The sequence below is a fragment of the Schistocerca piceifrons genome, chromosome 1, assembly GCF_021461385.2.
Source record: "Schistocerca piceifrons isolate TAMUIC-IGC-003096 chromosome 1, iqSchPice1.1, whole genome shotgun sequence".
In the NCBI taxonomy this organism is placed as follows: domain Eukaryota; kingdom Metazoa; phylum Arthropoda; class Insecta; order Orthoptera; family Acrididae; genus Schistocerca; species Schistocerca piceifrons.
Genome location: NC_060138.1, coordinates 689,098,641 through 689,122,296, shown reverse-complemented (window position 1 = coordinate 689,122,296; position 23,656 = coordinate 689,098,641). Strand labels below are relative to the sequence as shown.

Genomic DNA, 23,656 nt, shown 5'->3' with positions numbered 1-23,656 from the left:
TAAGGATTTTGTGATGGATGCTACTTCTTTGGGAGATGTGAGTGCCATTTCCATTTTACTGAAGTTATTTTTAAAGACTGTTCTCAGATGCTCCATTGCACTGTTCACCGAACGTGATAGCCCCAAGCTGTCAGTAACAGAAATGAAATAGTTGTTTAAGAGGCTTGCAACACTAACTGTATTTGTTACCGAAGTTTCATTTGTTTTTAGAGCTATCTGTTCCTCTTCCTTTTTGGCCCCACCAGTCTCTGTCTTCACAATATCCCATAGAGTTTTTATTTTGTTACCTGATGTGATTACCTTTTTCTCATAATAAAGCTGCTTTGATTTCTGGATTACTTGCTTCAGTATTTTGCAGTATTCTTTGTAATGCATTACAGTTGTAACCTCAGAGCTGTTCCTAGATAGTTGATAGTCTCCTTTTTGTCCCACATGATATCTTTATTCCTTGTGTAATCCACAGTTTATTTTTTGACTTGTGTGTGAGTTGAGTTACATTTAGGGGAAAACAATTCTCAAATGTGGAGGCAACTTTATTAATGATTGCTTTGTATTTTCAATTTGAGTCAGATGTATTGTAAACAACTATCCAGTCCATGTCTTTGAGCAGTTTCCTGAATTTCTCAATTTTTTTACTTATTTATTACCCTCTTGTACTCAGATTTAATATATTTTTTTTTATCCTGACAAGTTTCAACAATAACACAAGATGCTGCATGTCATGATCAGATAGCCCACTTAATATTGGTTTTGTGATACGACTTTTTTCCCTAGATTTGCCTACAAAGATATTATCAATAGCAGTCTCAGAGCATTTACATATCCTAGTAGCAAAGTTCACAGTAGGAACTAAATTGAATGATAGTGTTGCTGGCTGCAATAATTGTTCACTGACAGAGCTTTTCAATAAATGCACATTAAAATCTCCAGCAACCACTATTTCCTTGTTTTTTGCTATGGGGTGGGACAGTAGAGCTTCCAGATTTTTTAATGAAGAGTTTAAAGTTTCCTGAAGGAGATCTGTAGATGATGATGATGATGATGATGATGATGATGATGATGATGATGATGATGAAGTTCCATACTCCTTGACGGAGCATAGGGGAACGATGCAGGAGACCCGCACCGCCATACTAGGCAAGGTCCTAGTGGAGGTAGTTTGCCATTGCCTTCCTCCAACCGTAATGGGGATGAATGCTGATGATGAAGACGACACAACAACACCCAGTCATCTCGAGGCAGGAAAAATCCCTGACCCCGCCGGGAATCAAACCCGTGACCCCATGCTCGGGAAGCGAGAACGCTACCGCGAGACCACGAGCAGCGGACTACCAATTATTATAAAGGACTTATTATGAAATACTGCTTCTGTTGCACAAGCTTCTAAGTGCTGCTCTGAGCAAAATTTATTAATGTCATATTCTTGAAATCAAAACAGTTTCTGACAAATATGGCAACTCCTCCTTTCTCCATATTTCCTCTACAGAAATAAGAACCTAACTTGAATCCTGTAACATTTATCATATCTATACCAGTGGTCACATGATGTTCAGGGAGGCAGATTATATCAACTGGTTTGCTCAACTCTAATTCTTCAACACAAATAAGCAACTCATTAAGCTTACCCCTTAGTCCTCGGATATTCTGATGCAGTAGTGGTAGCTGATTTTTATGCACTGGCTGAATTACAACTGGATGAACCTGCAGTGCTGTTGGCGTACCACCCACCTCTGAAGTCATATCGTTGTTTGATTAATACTTCAGTCTTCTCCTTAATCGTACTGAGGGCGGGTTCCTCACCTTGCTAAGTTTGTAGCCTCTGTCAGATGTTATCAGTTCACCCTTGGTTCCTGTTTGGATGGTTTCTCTTAAGGCACAGCCCAAGTATTCGGAAGTTTGTGCCAAAATACTTGTACAGTCATATTCCATACCATGCTTTGTGGATAAACAGTTCTGCAGCTACCAACTGTGATAATTGAGCGTGTTACTATTGTTTGCAGCTGTGATCTCAGACTGTGCACACCGCCTCACCTCTAATCTTCTTTTCGCATTGACTGGAGACTCTGTACACCTCAGTCTTACAATATCTGAAACCATCCTTGAAGCTCCTTGTCTTAGTCTCTGGCCAGAATAGTGTTAACCCAATCTTTTCTGTTTGTCAGTCTAATCTTCCCGGAAGAATCACCAATGTATGAGATGAAGACAGTAGCCACTTATTTTCATCATTTTCCTTGTGTCTCTGTAGGTTGTCCTATTGTTGAGGAGAGAAGTGTGCATAGGATCTACCATTGTGCGTAACTTTATTTCTGTGACATTGTTCTGTTTCTCTTGGGAGACCTTCCTTGTTGTAGATGATATGAGACCTGTGTATCAGTGTTAGGAGCACCCCTTTTCTCTGCAATGTATGGTGGCGAGATATCCCCATGCAAGTATTAGTCTGTATCTGTCTTCTGACGATAATATGTCACCAAATGTGCCATCTATTCTTCTTTCAACCAGAAGATTTAGATAGGGGATTCCTCCAACCAGCCTCTATCTCCATTGTCAATCTGATTTTAGGCTGATTGGAGTCATTGAGTTTCTCTCTTCCGTGTGGCAGAATCACAAAAATACACTCCACGTAACAGAAGTAGCAGTTGGGTTTCTACAGGACTTCTTCCTCGAAATACTCCTCGCACATGTTTGCAACCACCAGTGAGAGCATACTGCCCATGTCAACTATAATAGTACGTTCATCTTAAGGTCCATAGAAGAGAAAGTAATTTGATGTCAATACATTCCTGAAAAGGTTGATGGTTTCAAGGCCAAATTTCTAGCTGGTAAAGTTCAAGAAGCTCTGAAAGATATTCACCAGCAGCAGGTGCTACCACTCAGTGCGAAGGAACAGAGTGCTCAAGAGGCCGACACATCGGGCTCATACTCTCACAGATAAGGAAAGACTCCCACCGAGAAATAGAATATCTGAAAAAACATTTTTTCAGGATAAAATTCAGTCATCAGTTGCAGATATATTTTGACAATGCTTTACCAGTTTTTACAAATTAATTTTTTGTCTTCAGAAGCTTAATGTTGGTTTAGCAGATGTCAGTATCTTCTTCATAGAAACATAATGCAATGCAATGGTATGCTTCTATGAAGGGGATATCGACATCTGCTGAATCAACACTTAAGCCTCGGAAGATGACAAGTTAATTTGTCGAAACTGGTAAAGCATAATAAAATATACAGGGTGTTTCAAAAATGACCGGTATATTTGAAACGGCAATAAAAACTAAACGAGCAGCGATAGAAATACACCGTTTGTTGCAATATGCTTGGGACAACAGTACATTTTCAGGCGGACAAACATTCGAAATTACAGTAGTTACAATTTTCAACAACAGATGGCGCTGCAAGTGATGTGAAAGATATAGAAGACAACGCAGTCTGTGGGTGCGCCATTCTGTACGTCGTCTTTCTTCTGTACGTCGTCTTTCTGCTGTAAGCGTGTGCTGTTCACAACGCGCAAGTGTGCTGTAGACAACATGGTTTATTCCTTAGAACAGAGGATTTTTCTGGTGTTGGAATTCCACCGCCTAGAACACAGTGTTGTTGCAACAAGACGAAGTTTTCAACGGAGGTTTAATGTAACCAAAGGACCGAAAAGCGATACAATAAAGGATCTGTTTGAAAAATTTCAACGGACTGGGAACGTGACAGATGAACGTGCTGGAAAGGTAGGGCGACCGCGTACGGCAACCACAGAGGGCAACGCGCAGCTAGTGCAGCAGGTGATCCAACAGTGGCCTCGGGTTTCCGTTCGCCGTGTTGCAGCTGCGGTCCAAATGACGCCAACGTCCACGTACCGTCTCATGCGCCAGAGTTTACACCTCTATCCATACAAAATTCAAACGCGGCAACCCCTCAGCGCCGCTACCATTGCTGCACGAGAGACATTCGCTAACGATATAGTGCACAGGATTGATGACGGCGATATGCATGTGGGCAGCATTTGGTTTACTGACGAAGCTTATTTTTACCTGGACGGCTTCGTCAATAAACAGAACTGGCGCATATGGGGAACCGAAAAGCCCCATGTTGCAGTCCCATCGTCCCTGTATCCTCGAAAAGTACTAGTCTGGGCCGCCATTTCTTCCAAAGGAATCATTGGCCCATTTTTCAGATCCGAAACGATTACTGCATCACGCTATCTGGACATTCTTCGTGAATTTGTGGCGGTACAAACTGCCTTAGATGACACTGCGAACGCCTCATGGTTTATGCAAGATGGTGCCCGGCCACATCGTACGGCCGACGTCTTTAATTTCCTGAATGAATATTTCGATGATCGTGTGATTGCTTTGGGCTATCCGAAACATACAGGAGGCGGCGTGGAATGGCCTCCCTATTCGCCAGACGTGAACCCCTGTGACTTCTTTCTATGGGGACACTTGAAAGACCAGGTGTACCGGCAGAATCCAGAAACAATTGAACAGCTGAAGCAGTACATCTCATCTGCATGTGAAGCCATTCCGCCAGACATGTTGTCAAAGGTTTCGGGTAATTTCATTCAGAGACTACGCCATGTTATTGCTACGCATGGTGGATATGTGGAAAATATCGTACTATAGAGTTTCCCAGACCGCAGCGCCATCTGTTGTTGAAAATTGTAACTACTGTAATTTCGAAAGTTTGTCTGCCTGAAAATGTACTGTTGTCCCAAGCATATTGCAACAAACGGTGTATTTCTATCGCTGCTCGTTTGGTTTTTATTGCCGTTTCAAATATACCGGTCATTTTTGAAACACCCTGTATTTGGAACTGACTACTGAATTTCATCCCGAAAAAATATATACTACAGTTGCTGAAAATTACTGCCATGAATATAATAATGGAAAAAAATTCTGGAAAAATAGAATGATTTGCACATCCAAAGAGCCCTGACAGGAGAATAGCAGAAAAATGAGGCCACAGCCTTTGTCCCTCACAATGGCACTTTATCAGGGAAGAACGGATGTTTCCTCCTAAAACTAGGGTACTGCAAGTGAATGTCGAGGATGAACTCGGACTGTGTAATGCTGGGATATACAAGATCAAAATATGAACCAATGCCCAACTGATGAACCATGACTGTGGCTGCGTTCTCAACAAAGCAAAAGGACCCTCTCTCTGTGTGATAAAAAATGAAGGATGACGTGTTCAACAAACAGAACAAGATGGCTTCTGAGGCAGGTGGAGTGCCAACAGCTATGCCATTGATACCACCGACTCAACTAGCATGGACCTTCAGGTGTGGGCTGTGTACTGAACTCTGCTTCAGATATATCACCTACAACATGCCCCCAGGAAATCTATCTGCTTTGATAGCCATATGTGTTAAAGAGCTGCTTCCAGGATGAGGAGTTGCAATGGCCCCAGATCGAATCCTCCTGGCTGGTTAATGATTGAGGGTCAGTGTGCTGGCCAGTGTGGATGTGGTTTTTAGGCTCTTCCCCAAATCCCACTTAACGAATACTGGGCTGTTCTAACATTTGTCTCAGAAAGGTTATTGTTTTTACTTTCTTCAGCTATCCAAAATTCTTTCTTACTCTCAACACTCAAACAAGAGACTTCCAAACTAAGAACTAAACCTTTCATTTAGCAAACACAGACATGGTCACATATAAGTTGTTACTTTTTATTTGTGGATTATTGGTTTTGAATTGCTACCCGAAATCATAATCAGTGTCCTTAGTGGTGGTGGTAGGAACCACTGACATGGAGCAGGGCCATCCGTGCGGGCATTGAGAACACACACAAATGATGCGATGACAGCATGCAATTTGATTAAAGATTGTTTTTAGTACACTTAAATCGAATATTTAACTGATATCACTGGCACTGGCTTCACTGTACACTTGATTACAGTTCACAAGCTTCTTCTTGGAAGCACTCAGTGGTGTAGAACTTTGTTCGTTGTTGCTTGCCCTAACCTCAGTCTCTGAATGCAAACTTCCACCTGGACATATTTCTGTAGAATTTGTTTCCCTTATTATTCCGTCTCTTCTTAAATATTTCCTTTGATGGAATCATATTAAAGAGAGAAACACAGCTCAAGGAGCAACAAGTCCAAATATACACAACAAAAGGTATAGCACAACTTACAAAATGTGAGTGCTCCCATGTGCTATATCACAGATAGAAAGTGATATCAGAGCAACCAATGCAGCCAACCTATGCAGCAGAATGCTTACTTTAAATCAACATAAATCACCACCTTCTAGAGCAAATAGTTCGTGAGAGATCTTGTCATAACTGAAAAAGTGCTCATGGAACCTGTAGAAATTACTTGTACAATACATTATTTCAAATAAATTAAAAATAGTCTTCTAAAATCAGTGAAACATACATCAGATTAAAGAGAAAACTCCAACAACAATTTTTGTATATAAAAAGAAAAACAATTCTACATTTTATACCCACATCATCTTTCATACTCCTGTTAAATCTCCATAATTTCCTCACCGGTTGCTTTGAAATTTTGACACAACATTGCATTCAAATATGTGTGTGTCTTTACATACCTACTGTAGCACCACATATACTACATAAATATGTATGTAGTAATTATAGGGGAAAATCAGTAAAAATGTAAAGGTTCATTTGTACAAAATTGTAAATCTCTGATCGCTTGGAAATTTTGACACAATACTGCATTAGAATATGCATCTGTTTTTATATACCTAATTTTAACATATGTAGTATACAAATAAATATGTAATTTATAAGGGTAAAGATTATTATCAAAAATCTTGAAAAGTTCTTGACTAATTAACTTTAAATGTTTACACAAGACTCGATGGAGAAAGAGAGGAGGAGGTGATGTACAAAGAGAAGGAGAGGAGATGATGGGCAGAGAGAGAGAGAGAGAGAGAGAGAGAGAGAGAGAGAGAGAGAGAGAGAGAGAGAGAAGATTAGGATGTATGTTCAATTCCCATACATATTAGAAACATGGGGTTTCTCTTTCCTTTCTTTCCTATTTAGTCAGATGAGCCACAGCAATGCATGGCTGCAAACAGCTAGTTGCGTAATTAATTCTACCGTTATAAGGAATGAAATGCTCTGGGTTCCATGATACTTTTTGTTTAGTATTAATCTCTATACATAAAAGGCAATGTCCTGAATGACTGACTCACTCACTGACTTATCACCCATCCGAAACCACTAAGAATAGAAACTTGAAATTTGCAGAGGATGTTAATCATATACTGTTGGCATTGTTTCAGAAGGGATTTTTTTAATTCCAACCCCAAGGAGGTGAAATGAGGGATGAAAAGTTTTTTAAAAATATGTTCCTACTGAGGGATTTTTCAAACTAGACCTATAAAAATTGGTATTTGGTTAATTGGTGAGAAATAAAGAAATGCATGTTTCAGCATTTTTGGAAATTTAATCCCTATGGAGATGAAATAGTGGGGGGAAATTTTAAAAAATGTAAATCAGTATTAACAAGCTGCTAAAGTATTTTTAAAGCTACATGTGTGAAAACTGCTATTTAGCTTCTCGGTTACAAATAAAAAAAAAAAAAATTGCTGAATGTTGGACTCCATAAGGTTCCCTTTCTGTGCAGCGACTATGGAATATAAAATTATAAAGAATGTAGCAACCAGTCGCGGAAACATGCATAAATAAATTATGTTTCCGCTACTGGTTGCTACATTCTTTATAATTAAAAAAAAAAAAAAGTTTCGGTTTTTTGGAAATTCAACCCCTAAGGAAGTGAAATAGGAGATGAAATGTTTCATGAGAATATTTCATTATGAAAGCATGAAAACTTGAATTTGGCTCCTCAATTAGAAATATATGAAATATCTGTTTCATGAAATTCAGTTCCTATGGGGATGAAATAGAGGATGAAATTTTTTATAGAAATGTTTTATTATGCAACCATTTGTAAGCAAAACCTATGAAAATTTGTAGTTTGCTTCTCTGTTAGAAATAAAAAAGATACACATTACACTATTTTTGAAAATTGAGCCCCCAAGGGGGTGAAATAGGGCCTGATTCATCATCGTCCAGAACAAAGTGCTAAGAATAGAAACTGAAATAAAGAATATAAATTTGAAATTTGGATAAGGTGTGGATTTTATACAGTAGGCATCTTTTAAGAAGGTATTGTTCAAAATTCTACTCCTAAGGGGGGTGAAATAGGGGATGAAAGGCTTTTTGAAAAATGTTGCTATTAAGGCAATTTTGTAGCTTGAGCTAGGAAAATTGATAGTTGTTTTCTCAGTTATAAATAACAAATATGTGTCAGCATTTTTGGTAATTCAACCATTAGTGGTTGGATATCGTTTTGAAAATAAATCATTATTAAAGAAATACCAAATCATTTTTAAAGCTACATCTATGGAAATTGGTATTTGACTTCTCGGTTAGAAATAAAAAAAATACGTTTTTCAATTTTTTTGAAAAATCAACTCCCCAAAGCAGTGAAATAGAGAATGAAAAGTTTTATATTTAAAAAAAATGTAAAGCATAATCTATGAAAACTGATATTTCACTTCTTGGTTAGATACAAAGAAATATGAGTTAGGGGACAAAAATTTCTGTGGAAATATCACCACGAGAACACACAAGCCATGATCAACAAAATACCTAGGACTCCATTACCAGAATAGCTTTTTGGTCATAAGTACATTCAGAAAAGACTGTTTCTATTGTCTTAATTAGTGTGAAAAGTTTAGACGGTGTTACAATTTGTGAACAACATAAAATTTCTATTGAAGGAAAAGAAAAACATCTGTGCAGACCATAGTCCACATGAGCATAGCAGCGAGCAGTAAGGTAGTAAAGTTATAAAATGAGTTCAGTAGCCAGTTAACTTCCCACCCTCTCCAGTATATCATAGAGCTGTCAAGTCCTCCAACTCCTTAGACTCGCCACCAAGACAGAAATGTGAAGAAATATTTCTGTATTAAAATGGCGCTTATTATCCCCGTTAGTCCAGGTCATGAAGATGCCATCAGTTAATGTGACTCAAGTGAGGAGTGTGGGATTCTAGGTGGCTAGAAAGGATTCCTCTGGGTGGCTCATGAATAGGTTGGCATAGGGTGGGGTCATGAAGGTATCCATTGCTGTGCCATGAATTTGTTTGCAGCTGACGCCTTCAAAGGAGAATTAATTGTGGGTAAGGATATAGTTGGTCCAGGTGACCTGGCAGAAGGTTGTATATTTGTTGTCAGTTTGCACTGAAAGAGGTAGTGTTCAGTAAAGGAAAGACCATGGGCATTGGGGAGGTTTGAGCATAGGGAGGTTTGCGACAGTGACAAGCAGGTTGCCAGGTGATAAAGGGACAGGAAATGTTGAGCTTAGGTAGATGTAATGGTTAGTGTCTTTCATATAGGAAAGTAGGTTCTGGTGATAGGCAGAAGGTGTTGGTCCACAAGGGCAGAGATTCTCTAAGTGTGGGAGGAAAGTCAAGCAGCAGGTGGACATCCTGGGTCATAGGGTATATGTATTTTAGGAAGCATGTAGTAGGTACGATTCCAGGGAATAAAGGCGATGAGGAGGGAGATGGATTCAGGGGAGAGTTTCTGGAATGAACTTGGGAGTTTGAGGAGGGCTGGAGATCATGCTGTATTTCTGGAATGGGTTCATTATGTCAGGGCTTGTAGGTGGTGTACCTGATAACTGGAGGAGCCCCTCAGCCAGCTAATCCCTGTGGTTAATAGACACAGTGGTGGAGCCTTTGTCAGCAGATAGTGTTGTAAGGTCGGGAATAGTTTTTAGGTGGTGGAATGTGGTTCTTTCTGTTGCTGTGAGGTTGGTTTACTTGTTGGGGGGATCTAGTGAATGAAGATACGGCAAGATTTGAACTTGAGAAGGTATGGAAAGTTATCAAAGGACAATTCAAGAGAAGTGGAGGTGGATCATGGCTACACGGATGTGTAAATTGACTAAGTCAGGTTCGATATTGGTTTTTGGTAGAGAATGATTGGTAGGGTTGGTTGTAATGAAGTGTTTCCGTTGTAGGAACTGGAAGACGCAAAGAAGTTCTTTAAGAAGCACAGCAGAAATTTGTGAGTGGGCCAAAAGGTGAGCCTTTTATAAAGGACTGATACTTTCGTGGGACAGAAGCTTGTGGAAGACAGATTCAACACTTTGTTGTGGGCCTGTTTGGACTCTGAGTTCTGTAAGGTGATGAGAGCGAGCTTGTGTGGGTGTGATAGATGTAGTAGGTCTGCAGGCAGGGTTTTGTGATTGATAAGGGGAAAGTTTGGGTTGTTTCTACATCCATACTCTGCAAGTCACCTGACGATGTGTGGCGGAGAGTACCTTGAGTACCTCTGTCGGTTCTCCCTCCTATTCCAGTCTCGTATTGTACATGGAGGTATGTTCTCGAAACTTCAACAAAAGCCCATACCGAGCTACTGAGCATCTCTCTTCCAGAGTCTTCCACTGGAGTTTATCTCTCATCTCCTTAATAACGCTTTCGCGATTACTAAATGATCCTGTAATGAAGCGCGCTGCTCTCTGTTGGGTCTTCTCTCTCTCTTCTGTCAACCATTTCTGGCCCGAAACAGACACCGATGAGCAGTATTCAAGCAGTGGGCGAACAAGTGTACTGTAACCTACTTCCTTTGTTTTCGGACTGCATTTCCTTAGGATTCTTCCAATGAATCTCAGTCTGGCATCTGCTTTACCAACGATTAATTTTATATGGTCATTCCATTTTAAATCACTCCTAATGCCTACTCCCAGATAATTTATGGAATTAACTGCTTCCAGTTGCTGACCTATATTGTAGCAAAATGATAAAGGATCCTTCTTTCTATTTATTCGCAGCACATTACACTTGTCTACATTGAGATTCAATTGCCATTCCCTGCACCATGTGTCAATTCGTTGCAGATCCTCCTGCATTTCAGTACAATTTTCTGTTGTTACAACCTCTTGATATACTACAGCGTCATCCGCAAAAAGCCTCAGTAAACTTCCAATGTTATCCACCCAGTCATTTATATATATTGTGAATAGCAACGGTCCTACAACACTCCCCTGCGGCACACCTGAATTCACTCTTACTTAGGAAGACTTCTCTCCATTGAGAATGACATGCTGTGTTCTGTTATCTAGGAACTCTTCAATCCAGTCACACAATTGGTCTGATAGTCCATATGCTCTTACTTTGTTAATTAAACGACTGTGAGGAACTGTATCAAACGCCTTGCGGAAGTCAAGAAACACGGCATCTACCTGGGAACTCGTGTCTATGGCCCTCCGAGTCTCATGGACGAATAGCGCGAGCTGGGTTTCACACGATCGTCTTTTTCGAAACCCTTGCTGATTCCTACAGAGTAGATTTCTAGTCTCCAGAAAAGTCATTATACTTGAACATAATACGTGTCCAAAATTCTACAACTGATCGAAATTAGAGATATAGGTCTATAGTTCTGCATATCTGTTCAAAGTCCCTTCTTGAAAACGGGGATGACCTGTGCCCTTTTCCAATCTTTTGGAATGCTACGCTGTTCTAGAGACTTACGGTACATCGCTGCAAGAAGGGGGGGCCAGTTGCTTCGCATACTCTGTGTAAAATCGAACTGTTATCCCATCAGGTCCAGCAGCCTTTCCTCTTTTGAGCAATTTTAATTGTGTTTCTATCCCTCTGTCATCTATTTCGGTATCTACCATTTTGTAATGTGTGTGACAATCTAGAGAAGGAACTACAGTTCACTACTCTGTGAAACAGCTTTGGAAAAAGACATTTAGTATTTCGGCCTCTAGTCTGTCATCCTCTGTTTCAGTACCATTTTGGTCGCAGAGTGTCTGGACATTTTGTTTTGATACACCTACTGCTTTGACATAATGGAGGTTCTTGTAGTAGTGGTTGTTAGTGATAGTCCAAGGCAAGACTATGAGGTGAATAGATCGAGATGGCATTGTGCATACTGCAAGGATTTCGGTCTTGGAGGTGGGATGCAGGAAATGGAGATTGCAGAGCAAGAGGATTTTATGGATGCAGCAGATGTTGGTGTGGGCTGCAGACTGCTAAAGATTTGAATAGATAGAGGTCATTGTAGAAGGATGAGTTTAGTTGATGGGTAATGTAATGGTCTGGCAATTTGGGGGGGGGGGGGGGGGTTTCAGGCAACACAATGCAGGAACAGTATGTGGGACTGGGTTTTAGCTAGTTATAGGAAAACTTTGGTGTATTGGCACACATAGTGGAAGATTAAAGAGAGGAAAAAACCTAAAATATATGGGAATATATTAATCATAAAAATACATTTCAGTTTTAAAAATCTAAAATGATTACAATTGTTAAAAGGGTAGTTTCTATGCACCTTGTAGCAGAGATGCTGAGTTGCAAATAGGCCAAACAGAAAGACTGTCAGAAAGTGAGCTTTTGGCCTATTAGGCCTTCATCAGAAATAGACAACACATGACCACAATCTCTGGATACTGAAGCCAGAACCTGTGGTTGTTTGTGGGTGTGTGAATGTGTTTTATTTATGACAAAGGCCTAGTTGGCCGGAGGCTCACATTCTGACAGTCTTTGTGTTGTGCTTATCTGCGACTCAGCATCTATTTTTTTCATAATATTGTTACTTTTCATCCTGGATTTTCCATTGTATGATTACAAATGGCATTATTGGGACTGTATAATATTGACTGCAAAAATAGAAACCTGCAATATATCTAGTCTTTCACAGTTGTAAGCCAAAGGATGTCTGTATACTGCTTAGCATTAATAGGCCACTGTGTGATATTTTCAGTGGGCTCTCCCAGGTTATCTCAAGAAAACTAATTATCAGTAAATAGACTCTGGTTCTGATGTTAATCAAATTTTCAACCTGACTCACGACCATGTCCTTTTGTCATCTAAGGAGTTGTACTCCTCTGGCCTGATCAGCATAAACTTTCTCAGAGTTTCCATTAATGACCTAATTTTGAACAGCTTGACATAATCTCCATGTTCTCTTGGAATGATGTTACCATTATTATCCATGTGCAAGTAGTTCCTCCATTTATAAAATCAGCCTCCAAGACATTCTGCATACAGTAGGTTCATAACGAGTAGAATTAACCAGGTGCATTCTGTATTTTGGCATTTATATAACTCCAGCTAGATGTGAACTGATTCATTTCAGTTGCTGTCATGTTGTAACAAGTCCGATTTACGTATCCCGCTCGATCGGGATCTGAATAGCAGCCCAAATAATAATTAATTAATGTGACCGTGTACCTAATGGGGCTGGCAATCGGATTTGACTGCTACGGAGTTGTTACATTCCATTTTGTCCTTCTCAATGCTGTAATAATGAAATGTCTGGTACCAAGAAGAACAACAACACAGCTTCACTAATCAAGAACCTATATTCGTCTCAAAAACACACAAACAAGGAGACAGCCACTGCCTTCGTCATACATATTTAATTACGGCTAATCTCAGCAGAGGCTTCTTCGTTATTCATAATCGTCTCACGCTAATACAATCCAACACTGCAATCCAAATGATGCCGGCGCAGTAGACGCGAAACCAAAAATATCGGCACAGAATATCACTGATCACTCTGCAGTTATACTTCTTCACTTCCCCGTATTATTCTAACACAAAGGGGTTAAACCGCGGCGATGGTCACTCCCTTTGTCGGTAAGTCTTGTATTACAGCAACCGGCCTCCGCACGGCTCGGCCCGCAACCTGGGAACTGACTCAACTCCACCCTCGCTCTCGCAACCCGACACTATCGATTGTTTGCCCTATCAACCTGTGCCGAGTGCAAACTTATGGTAAGGGCCTACGGACCCCTTACATCCCCGCCCTCGAAAACTTCTTTGGAACCTCCGGCGTAAAAGAATCGGCAAGGGAATTAAACACTGCTACATCTGAACAAAACAGAGTGTAAATAATAAATGAAATTACAATTCACCAAATAATCCCTCGACTCCGGTAGTGGGCTACCTCCACAATAATTTCTACAAAAGGTTATTACATCTCATAAACATGGCATTGTCCAAATTACAATTTTTTTTATCAAGCAGCAATAATCCTCTATAGTCCATATTGAATGAAACACACAACATACAATCAAAAATTATTACGTAAACACATGACATATGAATTATTATATTGCAAATTAATTGTTACGGGTTTTCACACCCATTCTCAGGTAATCGTTGATATGAAATATGAAGTTCTAGTTATAATACAACAGAAAACACAATGCAAATAAACATTCTCCTTTTCCAAATGTCCGTTTAACAGCTAAATGTTCTAAACATGTCTTACCCAACTACATCAAGGAGCTTGAACACTCTTATTTCAGACATTCGCCCTAATCGAGTTCCCCTTCCTCATCTGGGTTATCCCTGTTCTCGTGTGAGTAGTACCTTTTTATGTTTTCCACATGTTCCTTACCATGCACTCTGTTTGTCCGTGCATATTCCAACTCCACCATGTTAGGATGACCAATTTTTATAATACTGTATGGTCCCTTATAAACGTGATTGAATTTGTGTATTTCAGAGTTTATTTTCTTTGATTTTGCACGAACCTTTACTAGTACCAAGTCTCCCACTCGGTAAGTTATCGGTTTCACTAGCTTGTCGTGTCTTTCCTGTCTTTTCCTAGCCTTCTCCTTCATACTTAATTCCACTAGCTCCAATTTCCTTTCCCAAGTCAATGAAATTCCTGGTGCGTAGACTAACAACTCACGAAAAATACTGTCGGGTTCTTGATTGAGCAATACTTCACATGGTGCAAACCCTGTAGAATCATGTGGGAGGTTATTCCTGACCCGCTCAAATTCTTCCAGATATTCTTTCCATGAACCATGCTTCCTATGATTATGTTCGGCATAAATGGTTCAATTCCTTCATTGTTCGTTCTGCTGGGTTAGAAGCTGGCCTATACCTAGAAATGGCAATTTGCTCTATTCTGTGCTCATTTAGCATCTCTGTCCACTCCTTTGACCTAAATTGTGACCCATTATGACTCAAAATTCGCTTAGGAATACACACCTTTTGAAAATAGTCTTTCTCAAAATGGTTAATGATTCTCTACTAGTGGCTTTCTTCAACGGGTAAAATTTTATGTACTTGGAAACCAGTTCTTCCACTACTAAGATTTGTGTGTAATTCCCTCGTGAGGCAGGAAGTGGCCCAAAGAGATCCACTGCAACTATGTCCTTAATTGCTGTTGGTACAATTGGATGCATATATCCTTTATGCTGTACTGTAGTCGTTTTAGATTTTTGACAGGTGTCACATGTACTCAGTATCTTACGTATACGCCTTCCCATGTTGTTGAATGCACAATCTAACTTCAACTTTTCCAGACACTTCTTCGGTCCATAATGCGCATTACTATAGTGCGTATACCAAATTAATTTTTCTACCACATGCTCAGGCACACAGAGTTTTCAGTTCTCCTCACTCTCCTTGTTTCTTTTATAAAGTATCCCACTATGAATATAATAAAATGTGCGAATTCTTTCCTCTCCTGCACACCTGTATTTGGTTTTAATTGTCTTTAATTTCTCGTCCTCGTTCTGTTCCCTGCGCACATTCTTTAGGAACTTCCTTATGAATTCTTCATACTGTACTCCCTTCATCAGGTTAATTCTAACTCCTTCTCCTTCTGGCTTGTCCACCAACATTCCTCTCGAGTCAGCTGGTAATCTTGATAAAGCATCAGGTATTATATGTGTTGCTCCTGGTTCATAAATTATCTCGAAGTCATAGTCCTGTAATGCCAGGGCCCATCGCGTTAGTCTGCTATGCCTCAGCTTGCTTGTAGTCAGAAATGTAAGGGCCTTATGGTCCAGTCACTACTTTCACATGCCTCCCGGCCAAATAATACCAGAAACGCTTAAACCCCCACACAATTGCCAATGCCTCCCTTTCAGTAATCGAATATTTCCTCTCCCAAGCATTTAAACTTCTGCTACCGAACGCTATTGTTCTTATACTCTCACCATTTCCGCTCCTCTCCATTTGGTACAAATGTATTCCTAGTCCATAGTCAGAGCTGTCTGCTCCTAAATAAAAATCCTTGGAAAAATCCGGGTGGTACAGTATGTCTGCACTATATAGTGCTTCCTTGATATCCTCAAACTCGGTTTGGCACTCTGCACTCCAATGCCATGGCATCCTCGCCTTGGTCAATCCCCTCATACTCAGGGCATTAAGTATAGATCCTTTGACAAATTTTCTATAAAACTCACAAACCCCAAAGAATGCTTGCAACTGCTTCTTACTATGGGGGGTCGGAAAATTCCTAATAGCCTCCATTTTACTAGGATCAGGATAGATACCCTCCTCGGATATTATATGGCCCAGGAATTTTATCTTTGATTTGCCAAAGTCCGACTTGTCCAGGTTTACAGTTACCCCTGCGCTTTCAAAAGCTGCCAAGATTGCATCCAATCTATTCAAATGTTCTTCCCATGATTCGCTTGCTATCAAGAGGTCATCCACGTAGACGGTGACCTTTTTAAGTAACTCCTCGCCTAGTATCTTATCCATCGCTCTTATGTATTCAGACACTGACACATTAAGCCCAAATGGCAACACTCTAAATTGATAGCACCTCCCTCAATAAGTAAATGCTGTATACTGGCGGGACTCTGTGGCCAATGATATTTGCCAGTAACCAGCAGTTAAGTCGATGTTACTAAGCACCTTTGCTCCTCGGAATTTTTGAATCAGTTCTTCTATAGTCTCAGGTTTGTCCCGCTCCGGCTCGATGATTTTGTTCACTGTTCGCGCATCCAAAACTATCCTCACCTTTCCATCCTTCTTATCAACGACAAATAGGGGGTTGTTATATTGACTGTTGGCCCTTTCTATAACACCAAGGTCCATCATCCTCTGTATCTCTTCATCTACTGCTCTTCGTTTCACCTGGGGAATGGAATACTGTTTTATATTGAACGGTTTATGGTTCTTTATCTTTAGTTTACACTCCACCCCTTTCATGATACCTGGCCGTTGAGAAAATACCTTACAATGCCTGTATAATACTGTGGCTAATTTCCTCTTAGTCCCCTCATCTAGGTGTGTCATCTCCTCCAACTTTTTATTGATCTTATCCTCTTTATGTCTATTCTCTTGTGCTAATCCCTCAAGGTATATCAACACTTCTTCTTCTAGTTCCTCTTCCCCGAATCCCATGGTGGGTTCCTCTTCATGACACAAATTTATCCTTCTGAATTCCTCCTCTTCTTCGATTGCACTCCCCTCAGCAAACTTTAACCTCTTCTCTTCTCCCTTTCTTCCTTTGACCTTGATAGTACCTTCATCAAAACTCACTACTGCATCAACTTCATTCAACCAATCTATCCCTAAAATAATTGATGTGTTCAATCCGGCCACCACCAAAAATGTTGCTTTGTATTCTTCTCCCTCTATCTCGAAGGTAATCAACACTTGTTCTGTAATAGGTTTACTCCTTGCACCCAACGCGTTCACAATTCTCACTCCACTCACCGGGAAACTAGGCAAGCTAATGTTTGCTTTTAGTACCTGTTCATATAACCTCTTGGACACTGCACATGCTTCACTTCCTGTATCGACTAACGCCTCGTTATTCAGTCCACATAGCTTGATCCTTATCATGGGTAGTATGGGTTCTTTGGGAATCCTACTTCTTTCCTCTAGTAGATCTTCTCTCAGATCTCCACCATTGTCGTGTCTTAGTAGGTTTACTCTGGTCCTTGTAGCTCTCACTCCTGACCGGACCTCATCTGGAGTGTCATTCAGTTTTCCGGTCTCTCCACCTCTTCTATATGCACTGTGTCATTCATTCGCCTATCCCATCCTCTCTCATGATCTCTTGGTTCTTCACTCCTTCTCCAATCATTTCTCCATTGCCGTTCACCACCATGGTTCCTGTACCTATGGACACCACCTCTTCCTCCATAATTAGACGAATTACCAAAATGATTCCTTGGGTCATTACTTCCCCCTCGGTTTTGATCATTAGCTTGATTGTGTTCCTGTGATCGGACAGATTCCAACTGTTCCAGTATTTCCATCAAGGCCTCCCTATCTTTAATTAGGCTCCCGGATACAGTTTCTTGCATTCTCCGGCTCATTCTTCTTTTTATCGCTGATATCATTACGTCATCACTCAGGGGTTGTTCCAAGGTCTCGTTCAATTCCCACAAATGTTCGGCAAACTCTCTCAACGTTCCTCTCCATGTACTAAGTGACTTGCGGTGGAGTAGGTCCTCAATTGCTGCACACTGATGACTTTTGGACCAGTATTTCTTCAAGAATTCCTCTTCAAACTGATCATAACTAGTAGTCCCTTCCTTCTTCCTGACTCCCCAAGTGAAGGCCTCACCTTCCATTCTATCTATTGCAAATTGAATCTTGTCTGAGTCTTTAAGATGTGCTGGGAAAACTCCTTTTAACCATTTCATAAATATCATTGGGTGCAACCCTCCTTTCGGTCTAAATTTCTGCCCTGTATTATTTTGGACGTACCGATTATCACTGCTCATCAAGGTAACGGTTAAAGTGGCATTGCTAATTCGTTTATCAATTTCTTCTGTCTTGCTCTCCAATTGCTGCACTCCCTGTTGTAATTGCCTGACCCCCATTGCAACCCTCTTGTTATCCTCTTCTCATTGCACGGCTATAGCATTTCTCAGATTGACAGCCAGTTGGTTTTGCCTATCTCCTATCCCCTTAACCGCATCATTGCATTGTTTCTGCATCTGCATCACCTTGGCGATTCGATGATTGCAATTTGTTTCCACTTCGTTGATTCTTTCTCCCAATTCGGCTTTCGTTTCTTCAATATCGTCTTCCATCTTTTTTGTTAACTTTCCTTCCATCTTCTCCACGTCTCCCTGGATTTGGTCTATATTCTTCTGTAGCTTACTCTCTCTCTCGTCGAAGTCCATCTTCAATCGTTCTTGTAACTCCTGCATTTCTGTCTTCAGATTACATTCCATCATCATCTGCGACGTTTTGATGTCTTGTAAACCCTTCTCTAATGATTCTCGGAATATTCTTCCCTCTTCTCTTGTTTCTTGTAAACCTTTCTCTAATGATTCTCGGAATATTCTTCCTTCTTCTCTTGTTTCTTGTAAACCTTTCTCTAATGATGCTTTATTTTCTTGTAAACCTTCCTTTAATGATTCTCTGAGACCTTTCTCTAATGATGCGTTAGTTTTCTTTATCAAGCCTACCGAGCGAGGTGGCGCAGTGGTTAGCACACTGGACTCGCATTCGGGAGGACGACGGTTCAATCCCGTCTCCGGCCATCCTGATTTAGGTTTTCCGTGATTTCCCTAAATCGCTTCAGGCAAATGCCGGGATGGTTCCTTTGAAAGGGCACGGCCGATTTCCTTCCCCATCCTTCCCTAACACGAGCTTGCGCTCCGTCTCTAATGACCTCGTTGTCGACGGGACGTTAAACACTAATATCCTCCTCCTCTTTATCAAGTCTACCAACATCGACCACCTATCGGCATCCTCTGAAACTGGCTTATCTCTCGTCGTTCGTCCCGGTGTCTCGGGGTAACTAGTTGAATGTGCTAATGGGCTTTCTAATGACAATCCATAACCACTGATTCCTGAATCATCTCCGTCTTCCTGTCCTATCCCTTTCCTTTCAACTACTGCCTCACAAACTTGCTTATCTTCAGTAGACATGTTTGGTTTATTTTTAATGCACAGGCAAGTAATATAAAATAACCTCTAGTAACCCAAAACACTCCTCATTACCATGAAACTAATCAAACAGTAACTGCAGTATCTTCAGTTAATCCCAAAATTTATACAATATGTATGAATACCGAACATAACAACTCTCAAAACCTAATAACTTCAAATATCAATTCTCACATACACAGCTTATGTAAAATGTTCTAAATAAGATAAATCACACCACTCATACAATCTATAAATGTAAAATCCCCAAAAACAATGAGCATATCTGTATAATTACCATTTAGACAACGCAGTATGCATAAATAAGTATGCTATATTTCAGAGTATGTTTCGCAAACTTTTCGGAAATTACTGTAATTGGGCACTTTTCCTAACGCGAAACTCAGTTTACAAATGTTTATTTACCGCGAAGACTGCACACTACAATTTAATGTTATGTCAACCAGTCGTCTTCACTCACCAACTGACGTTACCACGAGTCGCGATGTTTTGACGTTTGAAGTGGGCGTGGCGCTGTACTGCCGCCAGAGCCGTGTGAAGTCGCGCTGAAGATCTGTGGCGAGTCGTCGTAGTTCTCCATCGGTCGCTCCGTGGCGCTGCAGACGGGCGTAGTTTGTAGTTCGGCCGCTAGATGCTGGGTCGGCGCTCGGTGTCTCGAAGTCGCGCTGAAGACCGTCGGTGTAGTGCGTCTGTGCTTGAACTACTCCTTGCACAGGTAGTTGGGATGACGTGTAAAATCACCTGGCAGATCGAAGCTCTTTGGCGCAGCTGCTACACGGGTCTGCGTGACGTCACTCAATAATTGCGTCGCCACAATACATTGTCGTCCGTATAACAGTTTATGGGTCCACATGAAGCTGTCCGATTTTCACTATTCAAAAAGCAATTTCAGTCAAAATATTACCACTAAATACTTCTTTAAGGCTTTCGTGACTAATTCTTAGTTCGTTTTGCTATAGTAATGTTCACACGTGTCTTTCTTTAGTGTTCACTTTTCACAGTTTTTCGTGTGGATTTACGCGTTTGCACATTACAACACAGTTTATCAACACTGTTATTCTTATCTAATATGGCAAGGAAAAAGTTTAGTCACAATCGTAAGATGCTATTACTTCGTATTGTTCAAAATGCACTGTTTCTTGTCGCGATTTTAAAGTTTATACTCTGTCTTCATCCGAAATTGGAAAAATATTTTCTTGCGTTAAGCAAGGTAAAATTACCTATTGTTCTTTACGATTCGTCCGAAAATTGCACTTCTCCTTTCACGGTAAGCCAAGGGTGTAACACCTCCGAATTGTGTATCCCGCTCGATCGGGATCTGAATAGCAGCCCAAATAATAATTAATTAATGTGACCGTGTACCTAATGGGGCTGGCAATCGGATTTGATTGCTACGGAGTTGTTACATTCCATTTTGTCCTTCTCAATGCTGTAATAATGAAATGTCTGGTACCAAGAAGAACAACAACACAGCTTCACTAATCAAGAACCTATATTCGTCTCAAAAACACGAAAGCAAGGAGACAGCCACTGCCTTCGTCATACATATTTAATTACGGCTAATCTCAGCACAGGCTTCTTCGTTATTCATAATCGTCACATGCTAATACAATCCAACACTGCAATCCAAATGATGCCGGCGCGGTAGATGCGAAACCAAAAATATCGGCGAGAGGGCTCGCAGTTATACTTCTTCACTTCCCCGTATTATTCTAACACAAAGGGGTTAAACCGCGGTGATGGCCACTCCCTTTGTCGGTAAGCCTTGTATTACAGCAACCGGCCTCCGCACGGCTCGGCCCGCAACCTGGGAACTGACTCAACTCTACCCTCGCTCTCGCAACCCGACACTATCGATTGTTTGCCCTATCGACCTGTGCCGAGTGCAAACTTATGGTAAGGGCCTACGGACCCCTTACAATGTTGATACACTTTCCTGTCTTTTCTGTAGAGTAGTGGTGTGGAGCAGGGATGAAACTTAACAATGTATGTAACTTTGCAACACAAGGAACATTTTCAACCAAACGTTGTAGATACATAAATTACTAAGTGAAAACAAAATACTCTCATGTAAAGAAACTTATGGCTGTCACTGGGCAGGTGTACAACTATTATTAGTGTTAAATCCATAATTTTCATGGTCACATGGCTCATTGGCGACAGTCCTTGTAACATTTACTGCTAGATGTGGCCTGTGAGGGTGAGAAGGGATTGACATTTAAAAATAATAACAAAAAATGAAATTAGTGTCAAATTCATAGTTTTCAGGATTGCTTTTCTACTTGGTGATAGTCTCAGTTATAGCTTAGTGGGAAAGAACATTTTTGAACATTCTACAACATTTTATTGGGAACTTAACATGCAATAAATAATTTTCCAACACCTTTATGTTCCATGGAACTGGTATATATTAGTAACCAAGCAACACAAGGTGACCAGTTGGTGTATTATGATAGTCATTTGCTTAGTGTGACCAGCCAACTAGACCTTACGAAAAATGTTATTAAATAAAGGTCTGACTTAGAGCTATTTCAATACTGCTACAGAAAGTGACTTGTTCCCTCCCCCCCCCCCCCTCCCCCCTCCCCTGCTGGAATGTTTTATGCTGTTGTGTTCTCTTACGATAGGTGGAAGGTATTCGTTAATAATGATACCATTATGGATTCAAAAATCTATTCCTGAAGGATGTAAATAACTCTTTTGTACAGTTTTTAAACTTAAATTTGAATTAAAAGCTATGGAATGGGTCCATTATTATATTGTTGCAGGTCACAGCAGTGGGAGTGCCAGAACTGTGGAAAGATTTGTGAGCACTTGTCAAATTCAACATGCTTACCACCAACAAAAGAAGAATCAAACCTTATAAAGCAAATAGCTCTGAAGGTAAGCTCTGTACCTATAATGTGAAATGTGGCTTGTAAAAGGTAACTTTGGTTAATGGAAATGTTTTTTCCTGTATGTAATTAAAATGTTGTTAGTTGCAAGGTGTTTTGTGAAGCAATGCTATCTTGCCACTTAATTGTTCAGATTGTAGTTAAAATTTGTAGTTTTTGGAAGAGTTCATATGATTTTAAGATAAGTTGTCTATTTTGTGATGAGAAACTAAATGATTTCTTAGGGCATTATTAAACATAATAATCAGAATTCTATAATGTTTGTAAGATGTGAAGAAAATATGAAATTTTCCTGAATTACTCAGGGAGAGGAACCATCCGAGAGTGCAGATGGTACTTTGCGACAGCGCCGAGCAGATGTTGCGACAGCAGAACTAGTCCAGCAAGGTATTCCAGCTGAACAAATGGCTGGTTCTGACAGGAGTTCAGCTGCCAGTAGTGATTCTCGAGGAATGACTGTTCTTGTTTGGTTTCTGCTTGTAGCTATTGCATTTCTTATTGTGCGGAGGGTGTTCCTCCTTTAATTTACTTCTGCTTGTTTACAGCTTTCTGTAAAGAGAGATTTATTAAAAATATTGCATTTATTAAAGATGAGAATATATTTTGTTTTTAGTGGTGGGGAGATTTAGATTATTGATTAGGGAATTTTCTGTTTTGCTACAAATGTAATATATTTCTGTATATTGAGCCCAGATTGTACTAAAGACAAATATGTTATATTTTGTATGATAAACTTGTCTATGAAATGAAACAACTCGAGAAAGTCTAGAAGCAAAAGGTCTATTAAAAACCATGCCCATTATCTCAGTGATGTTATAGTCTGAGCTTCTTCTGTTGCTCTAATGTACAGAGCTCTAGAGATGTCTATCATGCTTTCATAATCATTTAATAGCTGGAATACACTCTTCTTGTATGGTGTAACAAATGTTTTCATATTTGATTTAGGAAAGTAAGAAATCCTTCCTAGTCACTTTGTGTTGCTGTAAAACTGTAAATAAAGTTATTATAGAATTTAAAAAATGAGTATGAATAGATGGGACAGACCTGTTAACAATGGCTGGAAATTTCATTTTCTGTAATGATATTATGCTAAACTCCTTGATACCTTCCA

At 40.2% G+C, this 23,656-nt stretch overlaps 1 protein-coding gene across 2 annotated transcripts in view; it reads left to right on the top strand.

Annotated features, from left to right (window-relative positions):
* LOC124788193 (ubiquitin-conjugating enzyme E2 J1-like) overlaps positions 1 to 23,134 on the top strand; it is a 63,749-nt gene extending 40,615 nt beyond the window's left edge. For both annotated transcript variants that reach the window (XM_047255375.1, XM_047255366.1), the window contains 2 exons: positions 22,420 to 22,534; positions 22,851 to 23,134. In XM_047255375.1, the coding sequence (XP_047111331.1) occupies positions 22,420 to 22,534; positions 22,851 to 23,069 (334 nt within the window). In that variant the 3' untranslated portion in view covers positions 23,070 to 23,134. The remainder of the gene's footprint in view (positions 1 to 22,419; positions 22,535 to 22,850) is intronic.
* The last annotated feature ends 522 nt before the right edge of the window (positions 23,135 to 23,656 follow it).